Source organism: Chiloscyllium plagiosum, chromosome 4 (assembly GCF_004010195.1).
Source record: "Chiloscyllium plagiosum isolate BGI_BamShark_2017 chromosome 4, ASM401019v2, whole genome shotgun sequence".
Taxonomy (NCBI): domain Eukaryota; kingdom Metazoa; phylum Chordata; class Chondrichthyes; order Orectolobiformes; family Hemiscylliidae; genus Chiloscyllium; species Chiloscyllium plagiosum.
Genome location: NC_057713.1, coordinates 37,770,850 through 37,798,638, shown reverse-complemented (window position 1 = coordinate 37,798,638; position 27,789 = coordinate 37,770,850). Strand labels below are relative to the sequence as shown.

The window sequence follows — 27,789 nt, the reverse complement described above, 5'->3', positions numbered from 1 at the left end:
TGTTTCATGTGCATTTATCATTGAAGGCAATTTGCAAAGTATATGGGAACTTGACCTTCGCAGTGAAAAGTATTGAGTGCTAAAGCAGAGAAATTATGCTGAACTTTTATCAAACTCTGTTTTAGCTACAAATAAAGCACAGCATCTAATTCTGGTTGTTTCAAAAGTGCACATGTCCTCAAAAGAGGACAAACCAGTTAGATCAAAAGGAGAGTGTTTTCATCTCCAAGATTTAAGTTGGAAAAGCTGGGGTTGTTCTTTTGTAGCACAAGTGGTTGAAGGAAGTTTGTACAGAAACGCAAAAAAGATCATAACAGACTGGAAAGGCGGCAGACACCACAAAGATGCTCCTACTTTCAGATCATACTTCTGAATGTTTGAGCAAGAAATGGGGCATGATAGGTGGTGGCATAAAGAAAACATTTTTTAAATAAAACGCAAGGGACAACATCCTTGTACTGATTGCCCACAGAGGAGTAGAAGCAGAAACACTGACTGTAAAAGCCAATTGGATGCATGCTCAAAAGGAAATAAACTCTCAGGGCTACAAAGATTGAACAATAAAATGGAAAAGACTGAACTGCTGTGCAGAGAGCTGGAATGGAATGACATCCTTCTGCACTAAGATGATTTTATCACAATGACAATGCACAAATACTGACAAGTTATTACATTCTGTACGGTAGATGTTACGTACTCAAGGGCAATCACTCGCTAATGAGTTTGATTGCCCACTTAGAAGATTCTATGTCAAATGGCTATAGGTTCCAAAGGTCCTTCATAGCTAATGAGCCTGATCCTAGGGCTGCTTCTCTGACCACACATTTCCAGGAATTGGAATTGGTCCTGTCCTTGAAATGACTGGCATTCCTTTCTCTGGATCTTTTTCCTTACTTCCTCCCACTCAAAGAATTGTATCCTTTCATACTGGAGCTTCCTCCAATGACATACAAGTGAAAAATGTTGCTTTGCCAAAATGTGAGTGGTTACTAAAGGTGTCAGCAGGATATGAACGAAGCCGATAACTATAGATAGTGTGAGGATTAAAGTCATGTACTATTTTAACTACCAACCTACAAGTGGGCTATCAACCACCATCTTCATTTCATCAACCAACAAGTTCAGTCTCAAAACTTGAATACTATCCTCAAAACCAGAGGAGGGAGAAAGATTGGAATAAAAGTAAACATTGAATGCTGAAAATCTGAAATGCATGCCAAATGCTGGGAAAACTCAGCAGGTCTGGCAGCATCTGTGGAGAGAGGTACAGAGTTAAATGTCCCAAGTCAAGTTCAACTCTGCTTCATATTGGACTACAAACGTTAACTATTTCTCTCTTCACAGATGCCGCCAGACCTGCTCAGTTTCTCAATTTTTTATGAGGCAGTAAGATTAATCAGGAAGGCAGGATACAAAATAATATTTCCTCCAATAAGAATCAGACTACTTCACCACTGTTCCTTCACATTTTAAAAGGGAAAGCAAGTTTCTCTTTTGTCTCTCCATAGTGAAATAATGACATACTTTAATTGTGAAAAACAAAATTAGCTAATTTTGTGACAACTCAGTCAAAATGCACTTGTTCTCAAGCATCAAGGGATATGGAACAAAGGATTAAAACACTTTAAGAAACAAATTTGTCACTTAACTGAACAGCCAAGCAACATCTACTCCACCATCAATTGACTCTCTAAGGACAGTATAGCTTATATTGGTTTAGATTGAAAAACAAACAAGAAATTTAAGTTACTTGAGCTGTTTACAGGAAAACAATAATACATAGGAGCAACAATTCAGTATGCAATGTAACCCCACAAAATTAAAAAGCCATTTTAAAAGACAGGCTAACACCATGGTTGAACACAATCTTCTCCAGGTTCAGCAGGAGCTATACTCAAATCGTCAAATGAACACCTTCTTCAGTTGGTGATTACTGGAGATTTTGAAGGGGTTACCTCTACTCGACTGACAAAAAAGCAGCCTTACCTCATTACAGCACAAACATCACCAGTTAAATTTCTGCGACATGATGTACTGGTAAGGTACTCCTGAGGATTTAACCGATAGGTGTCAATCATAAAGTTTCGGTATGCCAGATATCTGTGCAAAATAGAAATAAAATATTTGACTTTCTTCAGAAGTGACAGATTTTGATCATGATGAGACAGCAACAGAAAATCTCAAAATGCATGGACTGAGTTTGTTCCCTCATCAGGTTATTGCCAGTTATACTTGAAATGCTCAGTTGACCGCAAGAGAACACATTTCATGTGTAAATTCGAAGTAGGGAGCTAGAACACACAACTCATTTAACATTTATGTTTTTTGATCATTCTTGAGGTGCATTCAAAATAATTAGCAAACTGGAATTTGATTATAGTATAGAAATTAGTTTTTTTTCTTGATTTACAAATCATGCAATTTTACACATGGCGCACCATGACCTTTAATGCAAATAATTTAATGCTTAAAGAATATTAACAATCATGGTGCTGTCAGCATAGGCTTGTCAAGTAACCTTACAGCAATACCATGCAGAACCACTAGCTGGGAAGAACAACTTTCAACAGATTGATTTTCCACTCTTGACTGACTGCAGTCACCTTCAGGAGGGTGGACAGTTGAAACTCTCAAGAAATACTAGTTCAAATGAATCTTCAAACTTCCTAGTGCATGTGTAGAACGAGTATTCAAGTCATCGCAAGTTGATTTTGAAGTCAGAACGACCAGCAGGAGGTCGCAATACACATTGGAACTAACGACAAAGTAAAGGATGAGATTCTGAAGGGACAAGAAGTGAGGCAGGAATTTAAAAAGATGGTCCTCGAGGGTAGTAATATCTGGAGCACTCACAGTGCTATGAGCAAATCAAGGTAGGAATAGAAGGATAAAGGAATAGAGGAGATTAATGCATGGGTGAGGGAGGAGGGAAGAAAGACTCAAGTGTTTGAAATAATTGACATCTATATTTGAAGAATTGCTTGCACCTGAACCAGACGGGGAGTAATCTACTGGCAGGGAGATGTGCTTGAGCTGCTCGGGAGGGTGTCTGTGTCTACATGGAGATAGTGAGCAAAAAGATCACTCTGAGACTCTCACAAACTTGATTGAGTTTTTTGAAGAAGTAATAAAGAGGATTGATGAGGACAGAGTGGTACATGTGATCTATATGGACTTCAGTAAGGCGTTCGACAAGGTTCCTCATGGGAGACTGGTTAACAAGGTTAGATCTCACGGAATACAGGGAGAACTAGCCATTTGGAAACAGAACTGGCTCAAAGGTAGAAGACAGAGGGTGGTTGTCGAGGGTTGTTTTTCAGACTGGAGGTCTGTGACGAGTGGAGTGCCACAAGGATCGGTGCTGGGTCCTCTACTTTTTGTCATTTACGTAAATGATTTGGAAGCGAGCATAAGAGGTACAGTTAATAAGTTTGCAGATGACACCAAAATTGGAGGTGTAGTGGACAGCGAAGAAGGTTACCTCAGAGTACAATGGGATCTTGATCAGATGGGCCAAGAAGTGGCAGATGATGGAGTTTAATTCAGATAAATGTGAGGTGCTGCATTTTGGGAAAGCAAATCTTAGCAGGACTTATACATTTAATGGTAAAGTCCTAGGGATGGTTGCTGAACGAAGAGACCTTGGAGTGCAGGTTCATAGCTCCTTGAAAGTGGTGTCGCAGATAGATAGGATAATGAAGGGGTGTTTGGTATGCTTTCTTTTATTGGTCAGAGTATTAAGTACAGGAGTTGGGAGGTCATGTTGCGGTTGTTTAGGACATTGGTTAGGCCACTGTTGGAATATTGCATGCAATTCTGGTCTCCTTCCTATCGGAAAGATGATGTGAAACTTGAAAGGGTTCAGAAAAGACTTACAAGGATGTTGTCAGGGTTGGAGGATTTGAGCTATAGGAGAGGCTGAGATATTTGTACCATCAATAATCACAGATAAGATGCTGGATGATTGCAGGTTGGCTCACATGGTTCCACTATTTAAGAAAGATGGTAGGGAAAAGCCAGGTAACTATATAGATTGGTGAGCCTGCCATCGGTGGTGGGCAAGTTGTTGGAGGGAATCCTGAGGGACAGGATTTACATGCATGTGGAAAAGCAACGACTGATTAGGGATAGTCAGCAGGCTTTGAGCACAGGAGCTCATGTCTCACGAACTTGAAAAAGTAACAGATAAGATTGACGAAGGCAGAGCAGTGGACGTGATCTATGTGGACGTCAGTAAGGAGTTTGACAAGGTTCCTCATGGTAAACTGATTAGCAAGGTTAGATCACATGGAATACAGGGAGAACTAGCGATTTGGATACAGAACTCGCTTGAAGATAGAAGACGGAGGTTGGTGGTGGAGGGTAGCTTTTCAGACTGGAAGCCTATGACCACAAGGATTGGTGTTGGGTCCATTTGTTTTCATCACTAATACAAATAATTTAGATACAAACATAGATATGCTGACTAAGTTTGCAGATGGCATCAAGATTGGAGGTGTCGTGGGTAGCAAAGAAGGTTACCACAGACTACAACGGGATCTTGATCAGATGTGTCAATGGGCTCAGGAGTGGAAGATGGGAGTTTAATTTAGATACAAATGAGGTCCTGCCATTTGGGAAAGCTAATCAGAACAGGACTTATACCTTTAATGGTAAAGTCTCTGGCTTGTTGCCAAACAAAGAGACCTTGGAGCACAGGTTCATAAGTTCCTTGAAAGTGGAGTCACTTGGTATGCCAACCTTTACTGGTCAGAGCCTTGACTATGTAAGTTGGGAGGTCATGTTCCAACTGTACAGGACATAAGTTGGGCCAGTTTTGGATTGCTGTGTGCAATTCTGGCCTCCCTCCTATAGGATGTTTTAAATCTTCCTTGAACTCTTTCAAATTGCACAAGGATGTTGCCAGAGTTGGAGGATTTGAGCTATAGGGAGAGCCTGATTAGACAGAGGCTATTTTCCCAGAGCAGCAGAGGCTGAGGGGTGACCTTATAGAGGTTTAAAATCATGAGGGACACGGATAGGGTAAATAGACAAGGTATTTTCCCTGGAGTGGGAAAGTCCAGAACTTGAGGGCAGAGGTTTCGGGTGAGGGGGGAAAAGACTGAAAAAGGGACTGAAGGGCGGATGGTGAGGGTGGTCCATGTATGGAATGAGCTGCTCGAGGAAGTGGAGGAGGCTGGTACAATTAAAACATTTAAAAAGGCATCTGGATGGGTGTATGAATAGGAAGGGTTAAGAGAGATATGGGCCAAGTGTTGGCAAATGGGACTAGATTAATTCAGAATATCTGGTCAGCATGGATGAGTTAAACTGAAGGGTGTCTGACTCTATGATTAAAAATCCAAGAAAACAGGCTACATAGTGAAACATGGTCACGATCTTGTCCCAAATATGCAAGTGATCCTCCCAATTGGGTTCAAAGTCACTTCAGCATTTTGGCAAAACATGGTAACAGCAGTGATTGCAGCAAGTTAACTATTTTCCTGTTTCCACCCAAAAAGGAGCAGATCCTTTAAACATGACAGACAAAAAGGTAATGGCATTTAACCCAACTGTGATTTTTATTAGATTGGTCCCACCAGATTGAAAGCTAGCAAACAGTGCTTTTGAAGAAAAGAAGAAAAATAAAAACACAAGTTAGCTTAACATCAATTACTGGAATTTGTTATTAATGAAGTCCTAAAATTAAAAATCACTTGGAAAAGCATTGTTATGGCATAGTCTTCATTTTCATGCACATGATGAGGGTATCCTTGGCAGGGCAGTATTTATTATCTGCCCATAACTGCTGTTGCCTTGAACTACTACTGCAGGACAACAAAGTGGTTTGCTCAGCCATTTCGAAGAGGAGATAAGAGTCAGTCACGATACTGTTGTTCTGGAGGTACATGTAGCCCAGATCAGATTTTTCAAATTTCAACTTGTGTCTTGGTCTGATTCGAACCCCAAGAGCATTAACTTCAGTCGCAAAATTAATATTCCAGTGACATCACGAGGCCAACCTGTCCCACTAAACTTATGATTTGTTCCAATCTATATGGTTTACTTTTAAAAGGAGAGAAATCGTGTTGACAAATTTATTGGGTTTTTTTGAGGGCGTGATTCGTAAGATAGATTAAGAACCAGTCAATATAGGAAACCTGGGTTTTCGAAAAGAATTTGAGAAGCTGCCAAGTAAAAACGGCTAGCTCGCAAGAGGAGGCTACTGAATTTGAGGGTAACCCATTAGCATGGATAGAGGATTGGTTAATGGTCAGGAAGCAAAGAATGGGCAGAAATGGGACAACTGAAATGTATGCACTTCACAGGATGCTGGCTTCAGTGGCTTTGCCACAAGGAGCAATGCTGGAACCCTCGCAATTTATATTTGATACTAATGTCTTATTAAGTAGTGATAAAGAGTACGTACCCAAGGTTTTTGATGGTACAAAGCTAGGTAGAAAAGTAAGTGGTGATTAGGGAAAAGACAATCTGTTCAGAGATGTTGACAGGTTAAATAAATTCACAACAAGATGTCAAATGGAGTTCGTGGGGAGAGAAAAAAAAACGGACTTGTACACTTTGGTCACAAGAACAGAAAAATTCATTAATTTACACTTGTGTGAAACTGTAAATGTCCTTGGAATAAAAGTTCACATTCAGATGCAGTAAAAGTTGGGAAGGCAAATGGCCTATACCCTCGATTGCAAGGGGATTGTATTTCCACAATCTGTGGAGTAAAACACTTTGAATCTGGTACAAAATGTTTCCAGATTGGACTAAAATCATGAACTGTTTCTCTCTCTATAGATGCTGCCAGACATGCTCAGTTTCTCCAGCATTGTAGTTGTTTCAGATTTCTGAGAGCCACAACATTTTGCTTTTGCTTGGTCCAATAATAGGGCTTTGATGAGACCATGTCTGGTGCGTCTGTATTGTTTTAACATCCATATTTGAGGAAAGACGTAGTTGCATGGAAGGTGTACAATAAAGGTTCATTAAATTGAGCCTTGGAATCTGATTTCTCATCATACTGAGTAAATTGAGTCAAAGTCAGATAAATTTCTGGATTCAGGGAATCAAGGGATCTGGACAGCAAGCTGGAAATCAGAATTGAAGTCCATAATCAGCAATGATTATAGTAAATCATTGATTGTGCTGTCTGACTGTATGAAATTCTAAGATCCATTTTGAGGCATGCTGCTTTGATTTATTTTTCAAACAATCTTATGTTCTTCCCTTATTTTCCTGACCAGCACACCAAGTGCGTTTTTTTTTGGAGAACTCAAAATATAGTGATCATTTGGCAAATGTCAACTTCACTCAACCAGAAGTGATGTTGAAAATGTTTTTACCTAGAAAATAGATAAAAGCCAAATTTTGAAAACCAAAGCAAAACTAATAATTACTCATGGCAAATAAAAGTACATTACTTTGTGTAGTAGTTATCCAATGCAGTTATTTGCAAACAAAACTCACTTCAAAAAGAATTGTATCTTTCTGAGATGCTTTACACAATATGATGATGAAATGGTATACTTAGGAAGATAAATTCTCAGTATGCCTCTCTCGCTGTACTGCACCTACCAAATATTTAAAGCATTTTATAAAAAAAAAACTAAAAATTCCACACCTGATGGTTTCCCTTTCTTAAAAAAAAAAGTCTTGCGGAAAAGAGCAGACTTTAGAATGATGTTATCAACTTTGTGGGCTTAGACTTTAGGAGGGAATGTTACTATTTAAATATCTTGTGTTAGGGAAACATAACTGAAAAGATGGCACAGTCATTTGGCTAACTGCTAAAATCTTAAAACATGAGAAAATAAGCCTTATACTTGTTTAAGAGCTGTGAAAGAAATGTGATAATAATTTAACATGCTAAGCTACTGAATAATCTTGTGATAAGAACCCATTTAATGTGGAATTGCTGCAACTGTTCCGACACAAAGGAAGAACAGTAAGAATCAGCAGAGACCCTCTTGGAGCACAGTGGCAGTGCCCTTACCTCTGAGCCAGGAGGCAGGGCTTCAAGTCCCACCTGCTCCTGAGGTGTGTAACAACAATTCCGAGCATGTTGATGGGAAAAACAAGTTCAATTAAAAAAAGAATTAGTACAACCACAAGACATGTACAGACTGGTCAACTCTGGAGGGCAACAGTATCAGCAACCTAAGGCAACATCTCATCTGAGATGAGACTGATAACCTGCAAGGACTGAAGACTGTGAGACCTTAACTTATCCAAAGGACAACAGTGAGTTCGGGACTCAAGGCAGCAGATAATTTGCACGAACCATCATGCAAGACAAACTCTGACTCAGAACTCATTGAAGACCTTTGGTCGCAAGAGCCGGATCAACTCTACCTCATTCGGTAGTATTCTCACGTCCAGGTGACTGAATCTTATTTTGGTCTTTTATTAATAAATATACAGTTCCAATTCAGTTGAGCGGGACTCTGACACTCAACAATAGCAAATCATTAATATGTTGCTGTTCCTGCTATCACAACCTCTAGCATTCATGTTACTCAAATGAAAAGTCCACAAAATACCAAAAGTATGCAGATGTATACACAACCAATGCCGGTCGATCATGGAAAAGTCAGTCTGTTGATAACTACAATCGGTACTAAGCAGCTGCTGCATACCATGAACAATTCTTGAGGAAGAGCACAGGTAAAAGCAGAATTCCATCCAACAATATTTTCAGAAGGGATAATGAGATTTAAAATTAAAACCTTTAAAAAAAAGCGAGAAAACCACAAGTTCAAAACTGTAATGAATCTGATTTCAAATAAATGGAAATGAAAACAGCCATTGGACAAAAACATCAGGTAACATTATTAGCAGGGGTCAATACACAAGTTCATTAACTGAATACACAAATTAGCTTTATCTGAATGAACACACTCGATAAAGCTTTTGTTTGCAAACAATATCCTATTCAGTCAAGAGTAAAGTGGGAAACCCGAAACAATGCCAAGTACCAATAATCAATTTAAAAATTAAAATCAAAACTTGGAAAGTGCTTTTCAGGCTTATTTCTCTGTATGAATAATAATTTAAAATTTATTGGGCAAACTTACATTTCTGGACTTTTCGACTTATTTTTCCCATTGAAGAATTCTGGCAAGGCACGACGCTCAATCTCATGTATACTAAAAGACAGGGAAATGCAAATCATTAACTCATTAAGCAAATTTCTAAATTCAAGAATGAAAGAACTTCACACCCTGCTCATAAAATAAAAAATCCGAGAAACAAGATAAAATAGCAAGAACATAAAGTACTATGCTAACTCTCAGAAGCTCTTCAGGAAAAATAAAAATTGTTAATTTTTCTTAACGTTTGAAAGCATCCTTTTCACTTGAAGCTTTCAGTGAGATAATCAAGAACATTTACAATTCTTCAAAAGTCCCTCAATCCACATTTTTACATTATCCTGTAAACTTATGAAATCTTGCAAGCCAACATGCTCATCAACATATTGCTCGAGACTCCACCAAGATTCAACACAGCAAATTCCCAAATTTACAGCCTGTGAAAAACTGTGTCAAGGAAGAATACAGTTGGACAGCTAAACTCTTAATTTCAACTACCCAACAATCAGATCATAATCTGGCTCAAAAAGGGATGGAGAGGACCTTAAATAAAAACAAGCACTTTATAAACTGTTTTTAACAACCTTGAGTTTCTCAAAAATCTGCCATACCACTGAGTCTGAATGACATCATTCAAATAACATAGCTGGTGCACACGAGTTATTCTGTCGAGGGACTTCTGTTCACATATCAACAATCATTGAAACTTGCAACTTTAAAATAACTTATTCTTTCGAAGTCCTCAAGGATCAAGGATGACATGTTTCTTCTAAGAGGGTTCTGTGACAAGGTCAATGTGCAATCCGCAGAATCTGCCATGTGGTTAGGAGATGAAGATGGTTCTTCGAGGGTATCAGACAAGTGAACTCAAGTGGTTTCTGCACCCTCTCAGATGCCTAAACTTTGCCTCCGTGTGCATCTGAAGTTAGTGTTCAGTGCTTTCCCAAGTAAGTCTTAAGTCAGGAACCGGCAGGGGTGTTTGGAGGATCTCTGTGCAGCTTTTCCACTGTCCTCCCGAGAGTTTCCAGTCATTGCAGGACATTAGAACAGTAGGGACACAGTATAAATATAGTGAAGGAACGAGGTCACTGTTCAATCACATTATGACACAAGGGAATAAGCAGAGGCTGAATAGCCTGTAACATGAGGAGTATTCTAGAAAAGTAGGCTAAGTTAAGGTTGTGGATTGACATATTGAATTACAATATGGCTACCATCACAAAGACACAGTTGAGAGAGGAACAGGACTGGCAACTCAACCTCTTGGATACAAGATCTTTAGGAGAATTAGGGGTGGGCGTAAAAGAGGTAATGTTGCATTATTAATCAAGGATGTAGTTAAGGCAGTAAGTAGGGATGGTATCTCAGAAGTATGTTCAAATAAGGCTTTGTGATTAGAGCTTAGGAATAAAGAAGGGGCAGTCACACAGCTGGAAGTATATTATCGGTCACCAACCAGTAAAGTATAGATAATTCACTGAGGTGTGTAAAAATAACTGCAGGGTAATTAAGATCAGGGGACTTGAACTTCCCCAACATCAATTAGGGAAGGTAATAGTCCAATGGTATTATTGCTGATCTATTAATCCAAAAGATCCTCTTGCATTCTGCACCTTTTCTAATAAATCCCAAAAGGTGGCTTGCGTTATTAATTACTCCCTAAACGTGATCTGCCATCTTCAAAGGTTGGTGTACAGACACACACAGATCCCACTGTTCCTGGATTGCACCTTTGGACTTCTATCACCCATGTTCTTTCGAAATAAATTAATCACCTCACATTTCTCCACATTTAATCTAATCTGTCACTTGCCCACTTGTTCCACCAACTTGCCTTTATCCTTGTCAAGTTGTGCACTATCCTACTTAGTTTGCAATACTTGCACATTTCATATCACCTGCAAACTCTAAAGTTGAGCCATGTACACTGAAGTCTCAGCTATTAATCCGGGTCAAGAAGAGCAAGGATAACAACACTGACACCCTACATCCAGCTCCAAAATGATCACTTCTTTTCTACCACTCAGCCAATTTCAAAGTCACGTTGTTTGCACATCTTTTAAACCAAGAAATTTAATTTCACTAACTGTACATCACTGCTTCAAATCCTTCCTTGGAGTGCATATTCACCACATTAACAACATCCAACAATCAACCCTCTCGGTTTCCTCCTCCTCAAACAAAAAAAATGTCAGCACATTACTTGGACATAATTTTTCCTAATGTCGTCCATGCTAGGTTTCCTCAATTCGACTGCACTTGTCCAAGTGACTGTCAATTTTTTCCCTGTTCAATGTTTCTGGAAATTTTCACACCACCAAAGTCTAACTTATATGCCTGCAAATAATGGGCTTCTGTTTACACCCATTCTTGAGGAAGGACATAATGTTAGCAATTCTCTTGTCTTGCAGCACCAAGGAGACAAAAAAAAAAATGTATGGCTAGTGCCACCATAATTGCCATGGTTGTTTGTCTCGTTATCTTGGTATGCACTTATCGCGTTTGAGTTCCCTCAAATGCAGATAACCTCCACCTAGTCAATTTTTAGCCTCTCTGACATTTGAAATGCCTTTTTTTCCCTTGGCTGGGGCTGCAATTTCTTCCTTATTAAAAGCAAATGCAAAGCATTCTTTAGTACTTCACCTGTGGCATCTACCTCCATGCATAAATCCTCTCTTTTGGTGCCTAATTGACCCATTGAGCACCTTTTTTGTTCCATCTGTCCACAGACCATCTGGGATTTTCAGTTTACCTCGACTGCCAGTTTCTCATAAGACCTACTCTTTGGTTCTCTTCTTTGAGGCTTCCATATTCAACCTAGCTCTACTGCATTTGCTGCCTGACAGCTGCTAGAAAATAGCTCTCTTCTGCACTTTAATTTTATCTCATTGTCATTCACGAAGCTGTTTTCTTTGCTCTACATTGCCCATTTGAAGGAATATATTTTGACTATGCCCAGACGCTTTGAAGATAACCCATTGTTCAGCAATTGAGTTTCCTGCAAATGCGACATCAATTAATTCGACACAAGTTGGTTCTTAGCCCAAAGAAGGTGGTTTCCACCTACAGCAACACCAACCATCACAGTTTCCCCACACCCCCCAAACTTAATAACTTTTAGTTTCAATTGTTCTGTGCCCTTCACCACCTTCAGCTGACGAAGGACTCCAGCCCAAAACATCAATTTTCCTGCTCCTCGGATGCTGTCTGATTTACTGTGCTTTACCAACAACACACTCAACAAATAAACCTTGGCCAGTCATGCCCAAGTTCAAAGAAAAGATAAAGTACAAGTCTTACACTGTACCACAACTTTCAGTCACCTACAGGATTGCTGCCATTCTCAAAGTATGGTCAAGTCATGTTTATTATGGCGGATTTTGTGTCAAATAAACACTCCAGACAGCATACAGTGCCTGGCTATTCTTGAATCGGTGCCTGCAGAATTAGGGTTTGCTTCCATCCCATATAATTAAAGATTTCATTTTATTTTGATTTCATTTGTAGTTTTAGACCATCAACTGGAAGTAAAAATGGTAAAAGCTGTTAACCATGATGCAAATCTGGTTGTCCAACTCAGTGTTGTAACAAATATAAAATCGCATTCAGAAGGATCATCACCAGTCAATATAAATTTTCTGAGTTGACTTTTCCTGCAGTCATGGAAATCAAATTATTTAAAGAAATTAAAGTTTAATTGCCTCAAGGTAGAACTCAGCCAGGTGTGTTGCAGGATTATACTTTTATGTCTTTTGACTTTTTGTCATCACGAAAAACCAAATTAACCAAGATAACCCAGAAAGAAGAAACAGATCAACAACTTGAATGGTAAACATGTTAACACTTGATGTGTTTTCAAACATTCCATTGGGGGGGGGGGGGGTGCAGTGGGGACCTTGTTCACAGAAACTCCCATCTTGCAATAATCAATCACCAAAAACAGTGTAGATTCAGAAAAGCCTTGAGCTTTCTCAATGTTTAGAAACAGGATTGAGTGAATCAGCTAGGTTTACATCTCTATCCAGGAGAACAAGGTACTACTTTGCTTTTACTTGATGTTTTTATGCAGAAGAGACAAGTATCAAAGCCTTGGTCAACCAAAATGCAAGAATTACAAAACAACCATTTCTGGTGCATCAAATTTCAAGTTACTTCTATTGCTGAAGAATTACTAGCTCATGAACAAATTACATTCTCCCCAAATACCAACCTGCAATGATCAGTGACCGAAGGATGCTATTACGTCACTAATATTGGCACATTGGTACCTTGCTCAGAATAGTGAGTCAATCATGTGAGGATGTAAATTCAGCTCCCTCAACCATCCCTGTGCTCAGTGGCTAAAAAATAGCTCCCAATCAAGCAATGTCTCACTTTAAAATTCCCATCCATATTGACATGGTTTCAGCTCTTCGGTCCTTAAACATGAGAATTTTCTCCCACAACCAGACTCTTTCTCAATTTACTCCAAGAGGATCTTTTCAAATCTACCTCTTTGACCAGGCATTTTGTGTCTGCCCCAACAATGTCTTATACGAATCAGAGTACAATTATACTTCATTTCATAATTGTGAAGCACTTTGCACTATTTTATTCCTTTCAAGTCTCTGTTCAGTTAAGTGCACAACCGCAAATGGTTTCTTGCAGAGATACAACGGACAATTGTGAAACAAGCAAAAGTCACAATTTATTAGTCAATTTGGGTAAGCTATTCTGAATATATGCCCAAAATTGAAATTCACACAGTAATCAAAATAAACTTGAAACTGCAAATGTCAAGTAAAATACATTATTATTAGGACAAATCTTCCCATGCTGGCCAAAGCCCTGCAATCACACCTATGTTACATCCTCATTCACAGCATTAACTAAACTCCAGGTCCCTGTGCAACTTATTCTCAGGTCTTAACACTTTGTTAGAACTTTCACTGATTCGTTTATTTTTAAAAAATCATTTTTGTTTGAAGCTGTGAACTTTGAGCTGAGAAGTAATTGCGATCTTTGAACTGTAAGCAGCATTAATGTTTTTGCTCCCAAGAGCACAAACTGACATTTGTTCATAAAAGCCAGGCCTGGAAATTATGAAGACGTTGATTTTTGTTGATAGTGCTTGACAGAAACTTCAGCTCTGGAGAGGTATTTTATTCAAACAGAGAGTCGATGTTTTAATGTAAGAGGATTTCATTCTCATGCAACCAAAATATAGTTCAAAAACTGGCTCGAACTTCGATTCGTCAGTTGAAAATCAGAAGGATTTTGGCTACCACAGCTCCAGGATCGAGGTAAGATGGCTGCCTTGGTTGCCTTTTCTTTAATTTATTGAAAGTTCAAAGAACAAAATCTCCATTGTAAGAATTAAATGAATATTCCTTGCAGCCTACTGGAAACTATTTACACACACCTATACGTTCAGAAAACAAGGTACACTCCCATGTACTGATGTCGTAGATCATGGAGTTTGCTTTTGTGGCCTGACCTCTTCTATAATTTTTTCATTTGATTTGTCCCTTGTCTGTCTTTGAGTGGGGGCCAGGAACAAAGAAGATTGGGTTTAAATCATAGACATTATATCACAGCACCTGGTGGTTTAATCTTTGATCAGCGAAAGCTATTGTGGTGTTAATAAATTGCTAAATCTTGTTTAAACTATAAACCTGGTGTCTGGTATCAATTACTCTAAGTCTAGTACGAGTTATTCAAAAATCGAGGAAAGGTTTGAGGGTGATTTGAATATTTTAAATTTTACTGTGTTGAAAAGGGATAAGGAAGGGGATTTGGTTGTCCAACTCAAGTGTTATAACAAAAAGGATCATCACCAATGCAAATTTTCTGAGTTGACTTTTCTTGCAGTCATGGAGAGCCAATTATTAAACTAAATTATTTTTGAGACAATTAATGGGCCACATTTGGTTCTGTTAATTACCTGCTGGAGAAAGCAGTCAAAGACCAGTGGAATGCTGGTCACAGATTGTTCAGTGAAAAACAGAGCTGAAAAATAATTGCAAGCAGTATCTCCAATGAGCTCTCTTGTACTTTCAGGGTGCATATCTATTCCCAAACTAGATCCACATTAAAACAACTCATTCCTGATTGTAGCCCCAACAAGGCAGCACTTGAACTTAAAATCTGAAATTTCATCAGTTACTTGAAGTTTCCTTACCTTAAAATCCTTCCTGTTCATTGTTCCCCTTGAAGTGACATAACCTGATTCAAAGCCCCTGAAAAACACTGCTTGGCTCTATACACATAGGCAGAAAGACATCACGCTTTAAAGCAAAGTTTCTAGCATTACAAGAACAAACCATGGAAGCTCAGTGTGCAGGAGATCACATTAAACTGTAGCCGAAACTGATACCTGATAACACTCAAGCCTGAATAGACTATACCACTGATGCACAAAACAAATCTTCATTGCCAGGTTGTCAAAAGTTGAACACTATAAATGACCAGAGTTTAAATCAGTTGAGTTATTTCATTCCAAACAACAACTGGGTTTCTTAATTGATGCTAGAATCTTTAGAGTCGGAACAGAGTCAGTGCTGATGGATACCGAGGGAAAATTAGATCTAACAGAACAATGTGCATCGGTCGTGATGCAGTAACAATCACTGAAAAAGAACAGCTACTGGAGAAGTCCCTGACATGACAGAAAAATTCAGCCTTCGACCGAGAAGATTAAAGATAGAAGAGAACCAAGTTCGAGGCGTACCTCCAAAATAGCTCGAAAAGCCAAACAATCACCCAGGAAAGAAAGGCGAAAAGCTCTCCTTATTGTGGGAGCTCTGTCCACTACTGTATGCATCTTCGTACCACAACAGGAAAAAGCCAGTACAGTGCTGAGGTACATTTAAGAGAAACTTTTCATTGATATTTTTCTAAATTTCACTGACTGACTTAAATGGTAATAAACAAAACTGTCTGACCTGTTATAGTCAAACCATGCTGAATAGCTAGGGATAATGATGTGATGTGTCTGTTCAGTGACATTATCTTCGGCTTGGTCCACAGGACGTATATGATCACCTTTGGCATTGGAACTGTCCTCTTCTTCCTAGAATAGTTCACAAATCATTTGGCTCTCAGTTAAATCACTGGAAATCAAAAGGCATGCATAACACTTGAATGAATGCCAGGACAAAAACCTGAAGAACTGCAGATGCTGTAAATCAGAAACAAAAACACAAAAACTCAGGTCCGGCAGCATCTGTGGAGAGAAATCAGAGTTAATGTTGTGGGTCGAGTGATTTTCGCCAAGTTCAATTTCAGTTAATGAATTACAATTGAAAATACAATGTTAGACAGGCAGAACAGCTTTGAGTCTCGGTGTCATGGTATTTTAATTAACTCAACTATAGCTTTAAATTGATCGAGAGATTTCCATTTAACACTTTACAAAAAAAAAATCAAACATTTGTAAATCACAAAAATAATGAGAATTCTGACATTGACTTGGTTACTTTGAAAGCTCTTCAGAGTTGCAAGTATCTGCAACTTGTTATGACATCCACAAAACTCAATTGACATATGGTTGTTAATCACCACATTATCACTGAAGATCAAGAGTCAAAGATGTTACCATAAGTAGGTGACAAGGAGGTAACCCAAAGATTGCTCTCAAGCTCTTGGTACAGTGATCAATAGAAGCACTCATGCCTTGTGTCCAACAAGCGATTTGAGGTACCATATGAGAGTGTTTTTGAGACCAATGGGATTATAATTCCTGTGTGGTTTAAAATCTTGAAGTTTGTTTTCTAAAAACAAAATTGTCTCAATTCACTAATTTTATTGGTTTTCCTCGTAAAGTTCAGTTCTGTTGTGGAAAACAAATATGCAAAATTGCATGTTTACATTTTAGCGACAGACTTTGTCGTTAAAAACAGAAACAAAACATTTTCAATGAAGCCAGGTTACAGTCTGGCATCTGATTGGTCCAGTTGGGATCATAACATCAAATATCACCACTTCTGAGCTTGTGATGTATAGCAGGTTACTGATGAAGCAACAGAAGATGGCTGGGCCTACATCACTACCCTGAGGAACTCCAGCACAGATGTGGAGTTGAGATGACTGAATTCCAATAACAACCATCTTCCTTTGTGATGGATATGACTGGAATCAGAGTTTTCCCCAATTCCTCAGGAATGTAGCTTTGCTCAGCTTCTTGATGCCACACTACGACAGAGTCATCCAGCACAAATACAGGCCCAACGCCAACGAATAAAGACCAAACTACACTAATCCCTTCACTGCACTTGGTCCATTAGTCTATTATGTCATAGCACTTTACATACTCATGCAGATGTTTCTTAAATGCTGTCAGAGCATTTGCCTCCACTAGCCACTCTTGCAGCATGCTTCCATGTATCGACCTCCTTCTGGGTGAAAAAACTTCTCCTCATACCTTCTCTAAATTACTCGTTCCTTAACTTCAACTTATGCCATCTACCTTGGGGAACAGATTCGCACGATCGTCTGACTATACCTCTTAATTTTGCATACCTGAATGAGATTCCCCCCTCAGCTTCAAGAAAAACAAAACCAGCCTTGCAAGTCTCTCTTCATAAGTGAAACATTTCATCTCCGGCAACATGCAGGTGAATCTCCTTTGGGGACATGACAACCTAGTGCTCTTATCGTTGGACTATTAATCCAGAGACACTGGCAATGTTCTGAAGACCTGAGTTTGAATCCTGAGATGGCAGATGTGGAATTTGATTTCAAGAAGTATCTGGAATTAGCAAACCAATGATGACCATGAAAACATTTTCACTCATCAGCAAAAAACTCTGGTTCACCAATGCCCCCAGGGAAGGAAACCACTGTATCCACTCTGCTTTGGTCTGGAGTCACTTGTTAACCAGACAATGTATAGTTGATAGTTAACTGCCCTCTGGACAATTAGGGATAGGTAACAAATGCTGGCCGAGGCAGAGATTCCCACAGCCTATATATGAAATTTTTAAAAACCCTCTTATGACATTAATAACGTCCTTCAATTAGAATGGAAACTAAAACTGCACACAGTATTCCATCTGTGGCACAACCAATGAAAGCTTAGACCAGGTAAGGATGCCAGCCTCCCTCTCCCAAGGACTTCAGTCAACCAGACAGGCCCTTCAGACAATCAATTAGCTCATAACCACCAGTGGACTTCTAATTCCAGGTTTTTTTTTTATTTCATGACTTGGCCAGGTATGTTGTTTAATCTTGTAAATCCTTACAATACAACAATGACAGGTGACAATAGTGGAAAAGTTTCTTGGTCAGCTATGTTTGATGTCAAGTTCATTCCACAAACCTCCAGCAACAGGTTAGGGACTGCTTCAAGACAAGCCTACAAGTTTCACAAATCAGAGGTACTTCAGCCCATAGTGCATACTCAAACAAAATACTTTAAGTCGACAATCAACAGCTCATACAAAGAAAGGAGTGAGAAAAGTTGAAACGAGGAAAGCTGGCACAGTTATCTTTGCTTTCAACACTAAATCCATTCCCTTACTACAATTTGCAAATGCAGCCTTGATATCCATTTGCAGCCTTGGCTCAAGTATGTGAGAAGCTGTATAACTTGAGCAGAACTCAAACAGAGCATTTGGGAGTGGGTTATTGTTAAACTGGTGTTGCTGGATAGCACTGTTGATGACTGCTCCCTTCACTTCACTAATATTGGAGCACAGGCCAGTAATTGTTGCTGGAGAGTAATATTTCAGATGTATTGGAACAGCGAGACTGTGGGTGCATCAAGTTTTGGAGTACAGGTCTTGAGTGTCATTGTCAGAATGTTGTCAGAGTTCATAGCTTTAACAGTATTCATAACAGTGCGAAGTAGTTATAGAGTCGTAGAGATGCACAGCATGGATACTACGGTCCAAAATCGTTCATGCCGACAAGATATCCCAAATTTATCCAGTCCCATTTGCCAGCACTTGCCCATATCCCTCTAAACTCTTCCTATTCATGTACCCATCCAGATGCCTATTAAAAGGTTTAAATTGTACCAGCCTTCACCACTTCCTCTGGTAGCTCATTCCATACACGCACCACCCTCAGTGAAAACGTTACCCCTTCGGTCTCTTTTATATCCTTCCCCCCCCCTCACCCTAAACCTCTGCCCTCGAGTTCTGGATTCCCTCCCCTCCAGGGAAAAGACCTTGTCTAACTTATCCTATCCATATGCCTCATGATATTATAAACCTCTAAGATCACCCTTCAGCCTCTGACACTCCAGGGATAATAGCCCCAGCCTATTCAGCCTCTCCCAATACCTCAAACTTGTAAATCTTTTCTGAACCCTTTTTGATTTCACAACATCCTTCCTATAGGAGGGAGACCAGAATTGCATACAATATTCGAAATGTAGATTAAAGTCACCAAAGATTATTTACGTTCCTTTGTTAGAAGCAGCCAGTAGTTTTTCTTGTATACAGTGTCCTACATTGTGGTTACTGTTCAGGGTCTGGAGGTCACTATGACCAGTAGTGATTTCCCATAAAATGCCATCTCCTTCTGGACTCCCCCACTGAGGAAAAAAACTTTGTCTCTTTACCCTATCCATGCCCCTCATGATTTTATTAACCTCTATAAGGTCACCTCACAGCATTCAAAGCATGAGAGAAAACAGCCCCAGCCTGTTCAGCCTCTCCCTATAGCTCAAATCCTCCAACCCTGGCAACATTCTTGTAAATCTTTTCTGAACCCTTCCAAGTTTCACAACATCTTTCCGATAGGAAGGAGACCAGAATTGCATGCAATATCCCAAAAGCGGCCTAACCAATCTCCTGTACAGCGCAACATGACCTCCCAACTCCTGCACTCAACACTCTGACCAATAAAGGAAAGCATACCAAAAGCCTTCTTCACTATCTACCTGTGACTCTACTTTCAAGGAGCTACAAACCTGCATTCCAAGGTCTCCATGTTCACCAAAACTCCCTAATACCTTACCATTAAGTGTCTAAGTCCCACCAAGGTTTTCACCTCTCATTTATCTGAATTAAACTCCATCTGTCACTCCTCAGCCCACTGATCAAGATCCCATTGTAATCTGAGGTAACCTTCTTCGCTGTCGAATACACATCCAATTTTGGTGTCATCTGCAAACTCACTAACGATACCTCTTATGCTCACATCCAAACCATTTATATAAATGACAAAAAGCAGTGGACCCAATATCGATCCTTGTCGCACCCCACTGATCACAGGTCTCCAGTCTGAAAAACAACTCTTCACCACCACCACCAGTCTTCGACCTTTGAGCCGGTTTTGTATCCAAATGGCTAGTTCTCCCTGTATTACATGAGATCTATTCTCTCCACAGTTACCATTGGGTCCTTAATGTAAAAACCCTTTGGATTCACCTTAACCCTATTTGCCAAAGCTATCTCATGTCCCCTTTTTGCCCTCTTGATTTCCCTCTTTAGTATACTCCTACTTTCTTTGTACTCTAAGGATTCACTCGATCTATCCTATCTATACCTGACAAATGCTTCCTTCTTTTTCTTAACCAAACCCTCAATTTCTTTAGTCATCCAGCATTCCCTATACCTACCAGCTTTCCCTTTCACCCTGACAGGAATATACTTTCTCTGGATTCTTGTTATCTCATTTCTGAAGGCTTCCCATTTTCCAGCCGTCCCTTTACCTGCGAACATCTGCTTCCAATCAGCTTTTGAAAGTTCTTGCCTAATAGCGTCAAAATTGGCCTTTCTCCAATTTAGAACTTCAACTTTTCGATCCGGTCTATCCTTTTCCATCACTATTTTAAAATGAATAGAATTATGGCCGCTGACCCCAAAATGCTCCCCACTGACACCTCAGTCACCTGCCCTGCCTTATTTCCCAAGAGTAGGTCAGGCTTTGCACCTTCTCTCGTAGGTACATTTACATACTGAATCAGAAACGTTTCTTGTACTTTTCTTAACAAATGCCTCTCCACCAAACCCTTAACACTGTGGCAGTACCAGTCTATGTTTGGAAAGTTAAAATCCCCTACCATAACAACCCTATTATTTTGAGAGATTAAGCTGCCAGTCCTGTCCATCCTGGAGCAACATGTCTGTAATTTCTATGATACCCCAGTCCCATGTTCCTAACATGCCCTGAGTTTGTCTGCCTTCCCTGTTCGGCCTCTTGCATTGAAGTAAATGCAGTTTAATTTATCAGTCCTACCTTGTTCTCTGCTTTGTCCTTTACTGCCCTCACTGTTTGACTCACTTCTTTTTTCAACTAGTTCTCATCCATTTCCAAATTATACAGCTCTACCAAAAACAAAGTAAAACAGAGACTTCAGTTTGTTTTCCCCCAATTCATAGAAACAGGGGGATAGCCCATTCTCCCATCCATTCTATACAATCATGGTTAACTGAACATTTCAATGCCCTTTACTCATCCTATCTCAATAACATGGTGTGCCATTTGTAATCAGATATCTCTCCACATCTACCTTAAAAATGCTAAGGACAGATTCCTGACAGAATTCCAAATGTTGACATTATTCTGCAGTCGACAAAAAAACCTCTTAATTTCAGACCTCAGTGGCATCTCCCTCATTTTTAAATTGTGTCCCCGGTTCGAGATTCCGTCACAGGTGCAACATCTCACTTGTCGCTACATTCTCTATCCATTGAAGTATTTTGTGCATTTCAACGAACAATCTTCAAAGTTCTACAGACAACAGGTCTCGTGGTGCCCAATCTCTCTTAATACAACAATTCTGCTATCCTGGAAACAACTTTGTGAACCCTTCCTGCACTTGGTGTATGGCAATACATCTTTCCCAGAGATAAAGAGATCTAAACTGCACACAATACTCCAGGTACTGTCTCACCAAGCTCCTCAACAATTAAAGGAAGACTTGATTACTCTCGTATTCAAACAAACAAAGAGGTTATTGTTCCTTAGCCTTAGTTTCATTCACTGCACCTGAACTGACAAGCTTCGCTCCTTTGTACACCGACACTTTCCCATCGCTCACTGTTTAAGAAATATTCTGCACATCAGTTCTTCCACACAAAATGGATTACATCATTTTTCCCATGACATATTCTAAACACCATATTCTTGCCAGAGCTGACCAAAATCCTCCTGAAGATGCATCACATGCTCCTTACCAAAGAGGGAGATGATGGCCTCATAATATCACTCAACTATTAATCCAGAGACCCAAGTGACGTTCTGGGGATCGGAGTTCAAATCCAGCCAGGACAATGGGTGAAATATGAATGCAATAATAAGCGGTGATTAATGGTGACCAGGAAATCAAAGGTTTTCTGACGATCACCAATCTGGTTCACTAATGCCACTGAGAGAAGGATTTACCTGGTCTTGCCTCAGTACGACTCCAGAACCTTGACCCTTAACTGCCTCCTGGGCTTTTAGGTTTGGGCAATAAAAGCTGGTCTGAGCAGTGATACCTCATCCCACAAATTAAAGAAACATTCCCCTTAACTCTGGATTATTTGCTAATTTGGAAATATTACATTTGATCCAAATCATTCAGCTATAGTGAACAGCTGCAGTCCCAGGTTCTGATTGATCCAGTACCTAGTGACAGCCTGCCAATCCTCGAAAAACCCATTTATTCTTACTCTCTTTTAATGACATGGATGACAATTATATAATTATACTATTCAAGGCAGAAAACTTGAATGGTATTTCACTTGTGATCACTGCATTCTTGGTGACCAAGTTTCCTAAATATTAATTTCATTAACAGACTTTCACTTCTGGGTTTGAAGACTGGGGTTCAATAAGGGAGCAATTTGCAGACCAAGCTGTCAACAATTAGCAAAGACTCTACTCAGAGGATATTTAAGATATCATAAAATAATTTAAAATGTGATTTTATCCATGGAATTTTTCCCCCTCAACAGGCATCACAAAATAAAAGTGATGAGTATAAGCCTCATCACTGTTTTGGAGCTACAGATTCAAGTATGCAAACAATAGTTGTTAAAAGGCATATCTTGGCTATTCAATCTTTCCATGTTTCTTACATCTTTTTTCTCTTCAATTTGTCTGACCTTTTGCAAGGTTAAGGATTTTTGGAGAAAGAATCAAGTCACTAACCCACGGGTGGTGAGAGCAGGTAAAGCCAAGAAAGAAATCATCAGCACATGCACATCAGCATCAGCACCTTTCGTCTACTGCACATTCTTCAGACCATGCCTGACTGGAAGAGACCACTGCAGTTTATCGACATTGGTATATCTGGTTAACCAGACCAAAAGTAAAGCAACCCAGGATAACTACTCAGTGGGTCTGGCAGCATCGGTGGACAGAAAGCAGAATGGACCAAAAATGTCACCTCTACTTTCACTCCATAGATGCTGCCATACCTGCTGAATTTCTCTGGCAGTTTCTGTTTCAGATTTCCAGTATCTGGAGTTCTTTGTTTTATTCCAGGGTGGATATTACTTATTTCGTTTTTTTTGGTAAGGAATGACAATGAACTGACGTGAAGAGGAGGCGAAAAAAAGTTAGCCAATGACATTGAGACACATTTTACACATGTTGATGGGATAATTGTTTCAGAGCAGTGTGGGTGATGAATTGCCAAACTAGTTGAAAATAATTATCAACCTGAAATCAAAGGGAGAAATAAAGAAGGAGAGGATCAAATATGAAGGTAGGCTAGCCAGTAATATTAGAAATGATAGTAAAAGTTTCTTTCAATACATAAGAAACAAACGACAGGCAAAAGTACACACTGGGCCACTTCAAACTGATGCTGGAAGCCTAGTGATGGGAGGTAAGGAAATAGCAGGAGAACTTAATAAGTACATTGCGTGAGTCTTCACAGTGGAAGATATGAGTAATATCCCAACAATTAAATGGAGTCAGGGGGCTGAGTGGAGTATGGTTGCCATTACAAAAAGTGAAAGTGCTAGAAAAGCCACATGGTCTTAACATTGATAAATCTCCTGGCCCCGATGGGCTTCATCCTAGAGTTCTGAGGGAGGTGGCTGAGGAAATAGCGGAGGCATTGGTTGAGATCTTTCAAAAGTCACTGGAGTCAGGGAAAGTCCTGGATGATTGGAAGATCGCTGTTATACCCCCTTGTTCAAGAAAGGATCAAGACAAAAGATGGAAAATTATAGGCCCAACCTCAGTTGTTGGCAAAATTCTAGAATCCATTATTAAGGGTGAGGTTTCTAAATTCTTGGAAGAGCAGGGTCGGATTAGAACTAGTCAACATGGATTTAGTAAGGGGAGGTCGCGCCTGACAAACCTGTTGGAATTCTTTGAAGAGGTGACAAATAGGTTAGACCAGGGAAACCCAGTGGATGTGGTCTACCTAGACTTCCAAAAGGCCTTTGATAAAGTGCCATATGGGAGGCTGCTGAGCAAGGTGAGGGCCCATGGTGTTCGAGGTGAGCTACTGGTATGGATTGAGGATTGGCTGTCTGGCAGAAGGCAGAGAGTTGGGATAAAAGGTTCTTTTTCGGAATGGCAGCTGGTGACAAGCGGTGCCCCGCAGGTTCAGTGTTGGGGCCGCAGCTGTTCACGTTTTATATTAATAATCTGGATGAAGGGACTGGGGGCATTCTAGCGAAGTTTGCCGATGATACAAAGTTAGGTGGACAGGCAGGTAGTACTGAGGAAGTGGGGATGCTGCAGAAGGATCTAGACAGTTTGGGAGAATGGTCCAGGAAATGGCTAATGGAATTCAATGTGAGCAAATGCGAGGTCTTGCACTTTGGAAAAAAGAATACAAGCATGGACTACTTTCCTACTTTCGAAATGGTGAGAAAATTCGTAAAGCCAAAGTACAAAGGGATCTGGGAGTGCTCATCGAGGATTCTCTAAAGGTAAACATGCAGGTTGAGTCCGTGATGAAGAAAGCGAATGCTATGTTGTCATTTATCTCAAGAGGGTTGGAATATAAAAGCACCGTTGTGCTCCTGAGACTTTATAAAGCTCTGGTTAGGCCCCATTTGGAATTCTGTGTCCAGTTTTGGTCCCCATACCTCAGGAAGGACATACTGGCGCTGGAGCGTGTCCAGCGGAGATTCACACGGATGATCCCTGGAATAGTAGATCTAACATACGAGGAACGGCTGAGGATCCTGGGATTGTATTCATTGGAGTTCAGAAGATTAAGGGGAGATCTAATAGAAACTTACAAGATAATACATGGCTTGGAAAGGGTGGACGCTAGGAAATTGTTTCCGTTAGGCAAGGAGACTAGGACCCGTGGACACAGCCTTAGAATTAGAAGGGGTAAATTCAGAACAGACATGCAGAGACATTTCTTCAGCCAGAGAGTGGTGGGCCTGTGGAATTAATTGCCGCAGAGTGCAGTGGAAGCCGGGTCACTAAATGTCTTCAAGGCTGAGATTGATAAATTCTTGATGTCACAAGGAATTAAGGGCTACGGGGAATGGCGGAGTGGACTCGATGGGCCGAATGGCCTTACTTCCACTCCTATGTCTTATGGTCTTCTTACTCCAAGGAGAAATAAAACTAAACAAGGGATAGTGTCACAAAAGATTATCAAATTACAAGACATCAGCTTCTAACATGGTGTGATCAAAATGCACAAAATGATGATGCAAAGGCTACGCTCTCATTTAAAACTCAATAGCCAAGTGCTTATGCAATAAATTCTTAATTATGCTTTACACATACAACATGTGATATAATTTTGTGCCCACAACATGCAAAGCTGTGGAGAAAGAAAAGGAATTGAATATCTCCAAATGTAACTGAACAAGTCATTTTCGCTCAATATTCAAACGTTGATTACTGTTTTCCCTCCAACAGCATGTAACCACAAACACATTTGTCAAAATGTTGCCAATACGAAGTGGTACAGAAACACAGCTCTGGAGCCTAACAATAGATTAGTTGCCATAGTTACCATTTCTCAACAGCGACTGGGTGAGCAGAACTAGCTTTTATGTTAATTACCTTCCCTCCTGCAGACAACGGTTCATCCTCTTGCTCATCTGTAACAAGATCAATTCAGGATATGTTATTAGCTTGCACATATGCGATGAAGCCTTCGTAAAAGGTGAAGATGATGTCAACAGCCAGAGTGTAATCATTTGGTTTGTCATGGATTTGCTAATATCACACTATTCCAGCTGAGCTACAAAAATGAATTATTGTACCAAGTAGATTCAATGTTACATTTACATCAGACAATAAAATTACTTGCTTGTGCATCCCATTGGATACCATCAGGTCACTAGCTACAATTTTTAGTGCACCTTTCCAGCTCTTGCTGGCCTCCTCATTCTATTCTCTAAACTGGAGGCCATCCAAAACAGCCCATCTGTTCTTTTTTTCAAATGTCTTCAATCTTTGGATCTGCTTTGCCCTAGATGGATCTTTAAGGAAAGCAGAGGTAAGCAGATGCCTCACAATATACTTAATGCTTCTTCAGGTATGAGTCAATGATTAATTTTAATTATTTTTAATCAACCTGTTCAGACATTTTCTGACACCTGTGCTTGAACAGGGACCATATGGAGTACTTAATGAAGTTTGAGGCCATTTTACTTTTTTCTAAATGAGTACCATCACGCATCAACCACTTCTCATTGACCAAGACAATGTCCTGGTCAAGCAACAAAATTCAAATGACCATTGCTTTCAAATCCCTTCAGTGCCTTGCCTTGCCCCTCCCCACCTTGGCAGTCTCCACAAATCCTGTAACATGCAAAGCTATATACAAGACGCAGACTCTGACCTAAAGCACACTCAACTTCAATTACTCCACCAATGACCATACCTTAGTTGCCTTGGCCCTATGTTCTTGAGAAGCTATATTGTTCCAACTCTTGGCCACACTTGGTTCCTCAAAATACTCCTCATAAATCTTCCTCTTTGAGCAAGCTTTTGACCATCTTGTGTGACTTCATGTAATTTTGTTTAATCAATACCCCTTTGAATTACCATGGATGAAACAATATATGTTATATACATTTCAACACCAACTTCAAATTCAACATTTCTTGGAAATCAGAGGTAAATTTGGTCAATAATTAAAATTTATGTTCTTGCCACTTCTCAGCCCAATCCCTGATATTGTCAAAGTCTTGCTGCAAATGGACACTGACCTCTTAATGTCTCAAGAGTGGCGAATGTTGCTGCCAATATGCAATCATCACACATCTCCACCTCGAACCTTCTGATGGATGAAAAGTCATTGATGGAAGCAGCTGAAGATGTTTTGAGCTGAAAACACTACCTTGAGAAACTCCTGCATTGAGGCACTGACATGGAGATGATTGACTTCCTACAATGTCAAGCATTTTCTTTTGGCCGAAATATGACTCCACCAAGTGGGAATTTTACCCAATTCCTCCAGTCACCAAGAACAATCAGAGGGTCATGTAGGGTAAGAGAAGGCAGAGAAGGGGCCTAACAGAGGCACAAATCCAATGGTCTCTGTAATGCAATTTTAACAGCTCAAAGCAAGCTTTAAAAGCAGAAACTGTCTGTATTTCCCAGGGGTGATTTATCTACCTCTTCAGATAATGGAAAAAAAAATCAAGGTTCATCAGAATAGTGACAATTACAAAGTATAATTACCTAGATCTGCAATTGTGCCTCCCTTCACAGGTGTGTGCTCACTGTCCTTCTTGGGATTCACTAGTGTAAAAAAAAGTTATAGACAAGCCATCAAAAATGTACCCAATTCCATGCATTTCATCAGTGAGATTTTTAGATGCCAGCAGATTGGGTAAAACTTGAACTTGCA

At 39.8% G+C, this 27,789-nt stretch overlaps 1 protein-coding gene across 2 annotated transcripts in view; it reads right to left on the bottom strand.

Moving 5' to 3' along the window:
* smarcc1a (SWI/SNF related, matrix associated, actin dependent regulator of chromatin, subfamily c, member 1a) overlaps window positions 1-27,789 on the bottom strand; it is a 218,938-nt gene that overhangs the window by 118,870 nt on the left and 72,279 nt on the right. For both annotated transcript variants that reach the window (XM_043687999.1, XM_043688000.1), the window contains exons 12-16: window positions 27,621-27,680; window positions 25,992-26,029; window positions 16,004-16,131; window positions 9,066-9,137; window positions 1,987-2,100 (exon numbers count right to left, since the gene is read on the bottom strand). In XM_043687999.1, the coding sequence (XP_043543934.1) occupies window positions 1,987-2,100; window positions 9,066-9,137; window positions 16,004-16,131; window positions 25,992-26,029; window positions 27,621-27,680 (412 nt within the window). The remainder of the gene's footprint in view (window positions 1-1,986; window positions 2,101-9,065; window positions 9,138-16,003; window positions 16,132-25,991; window positions 26,030-27,620; window positions 27,681-27,789) is intronic.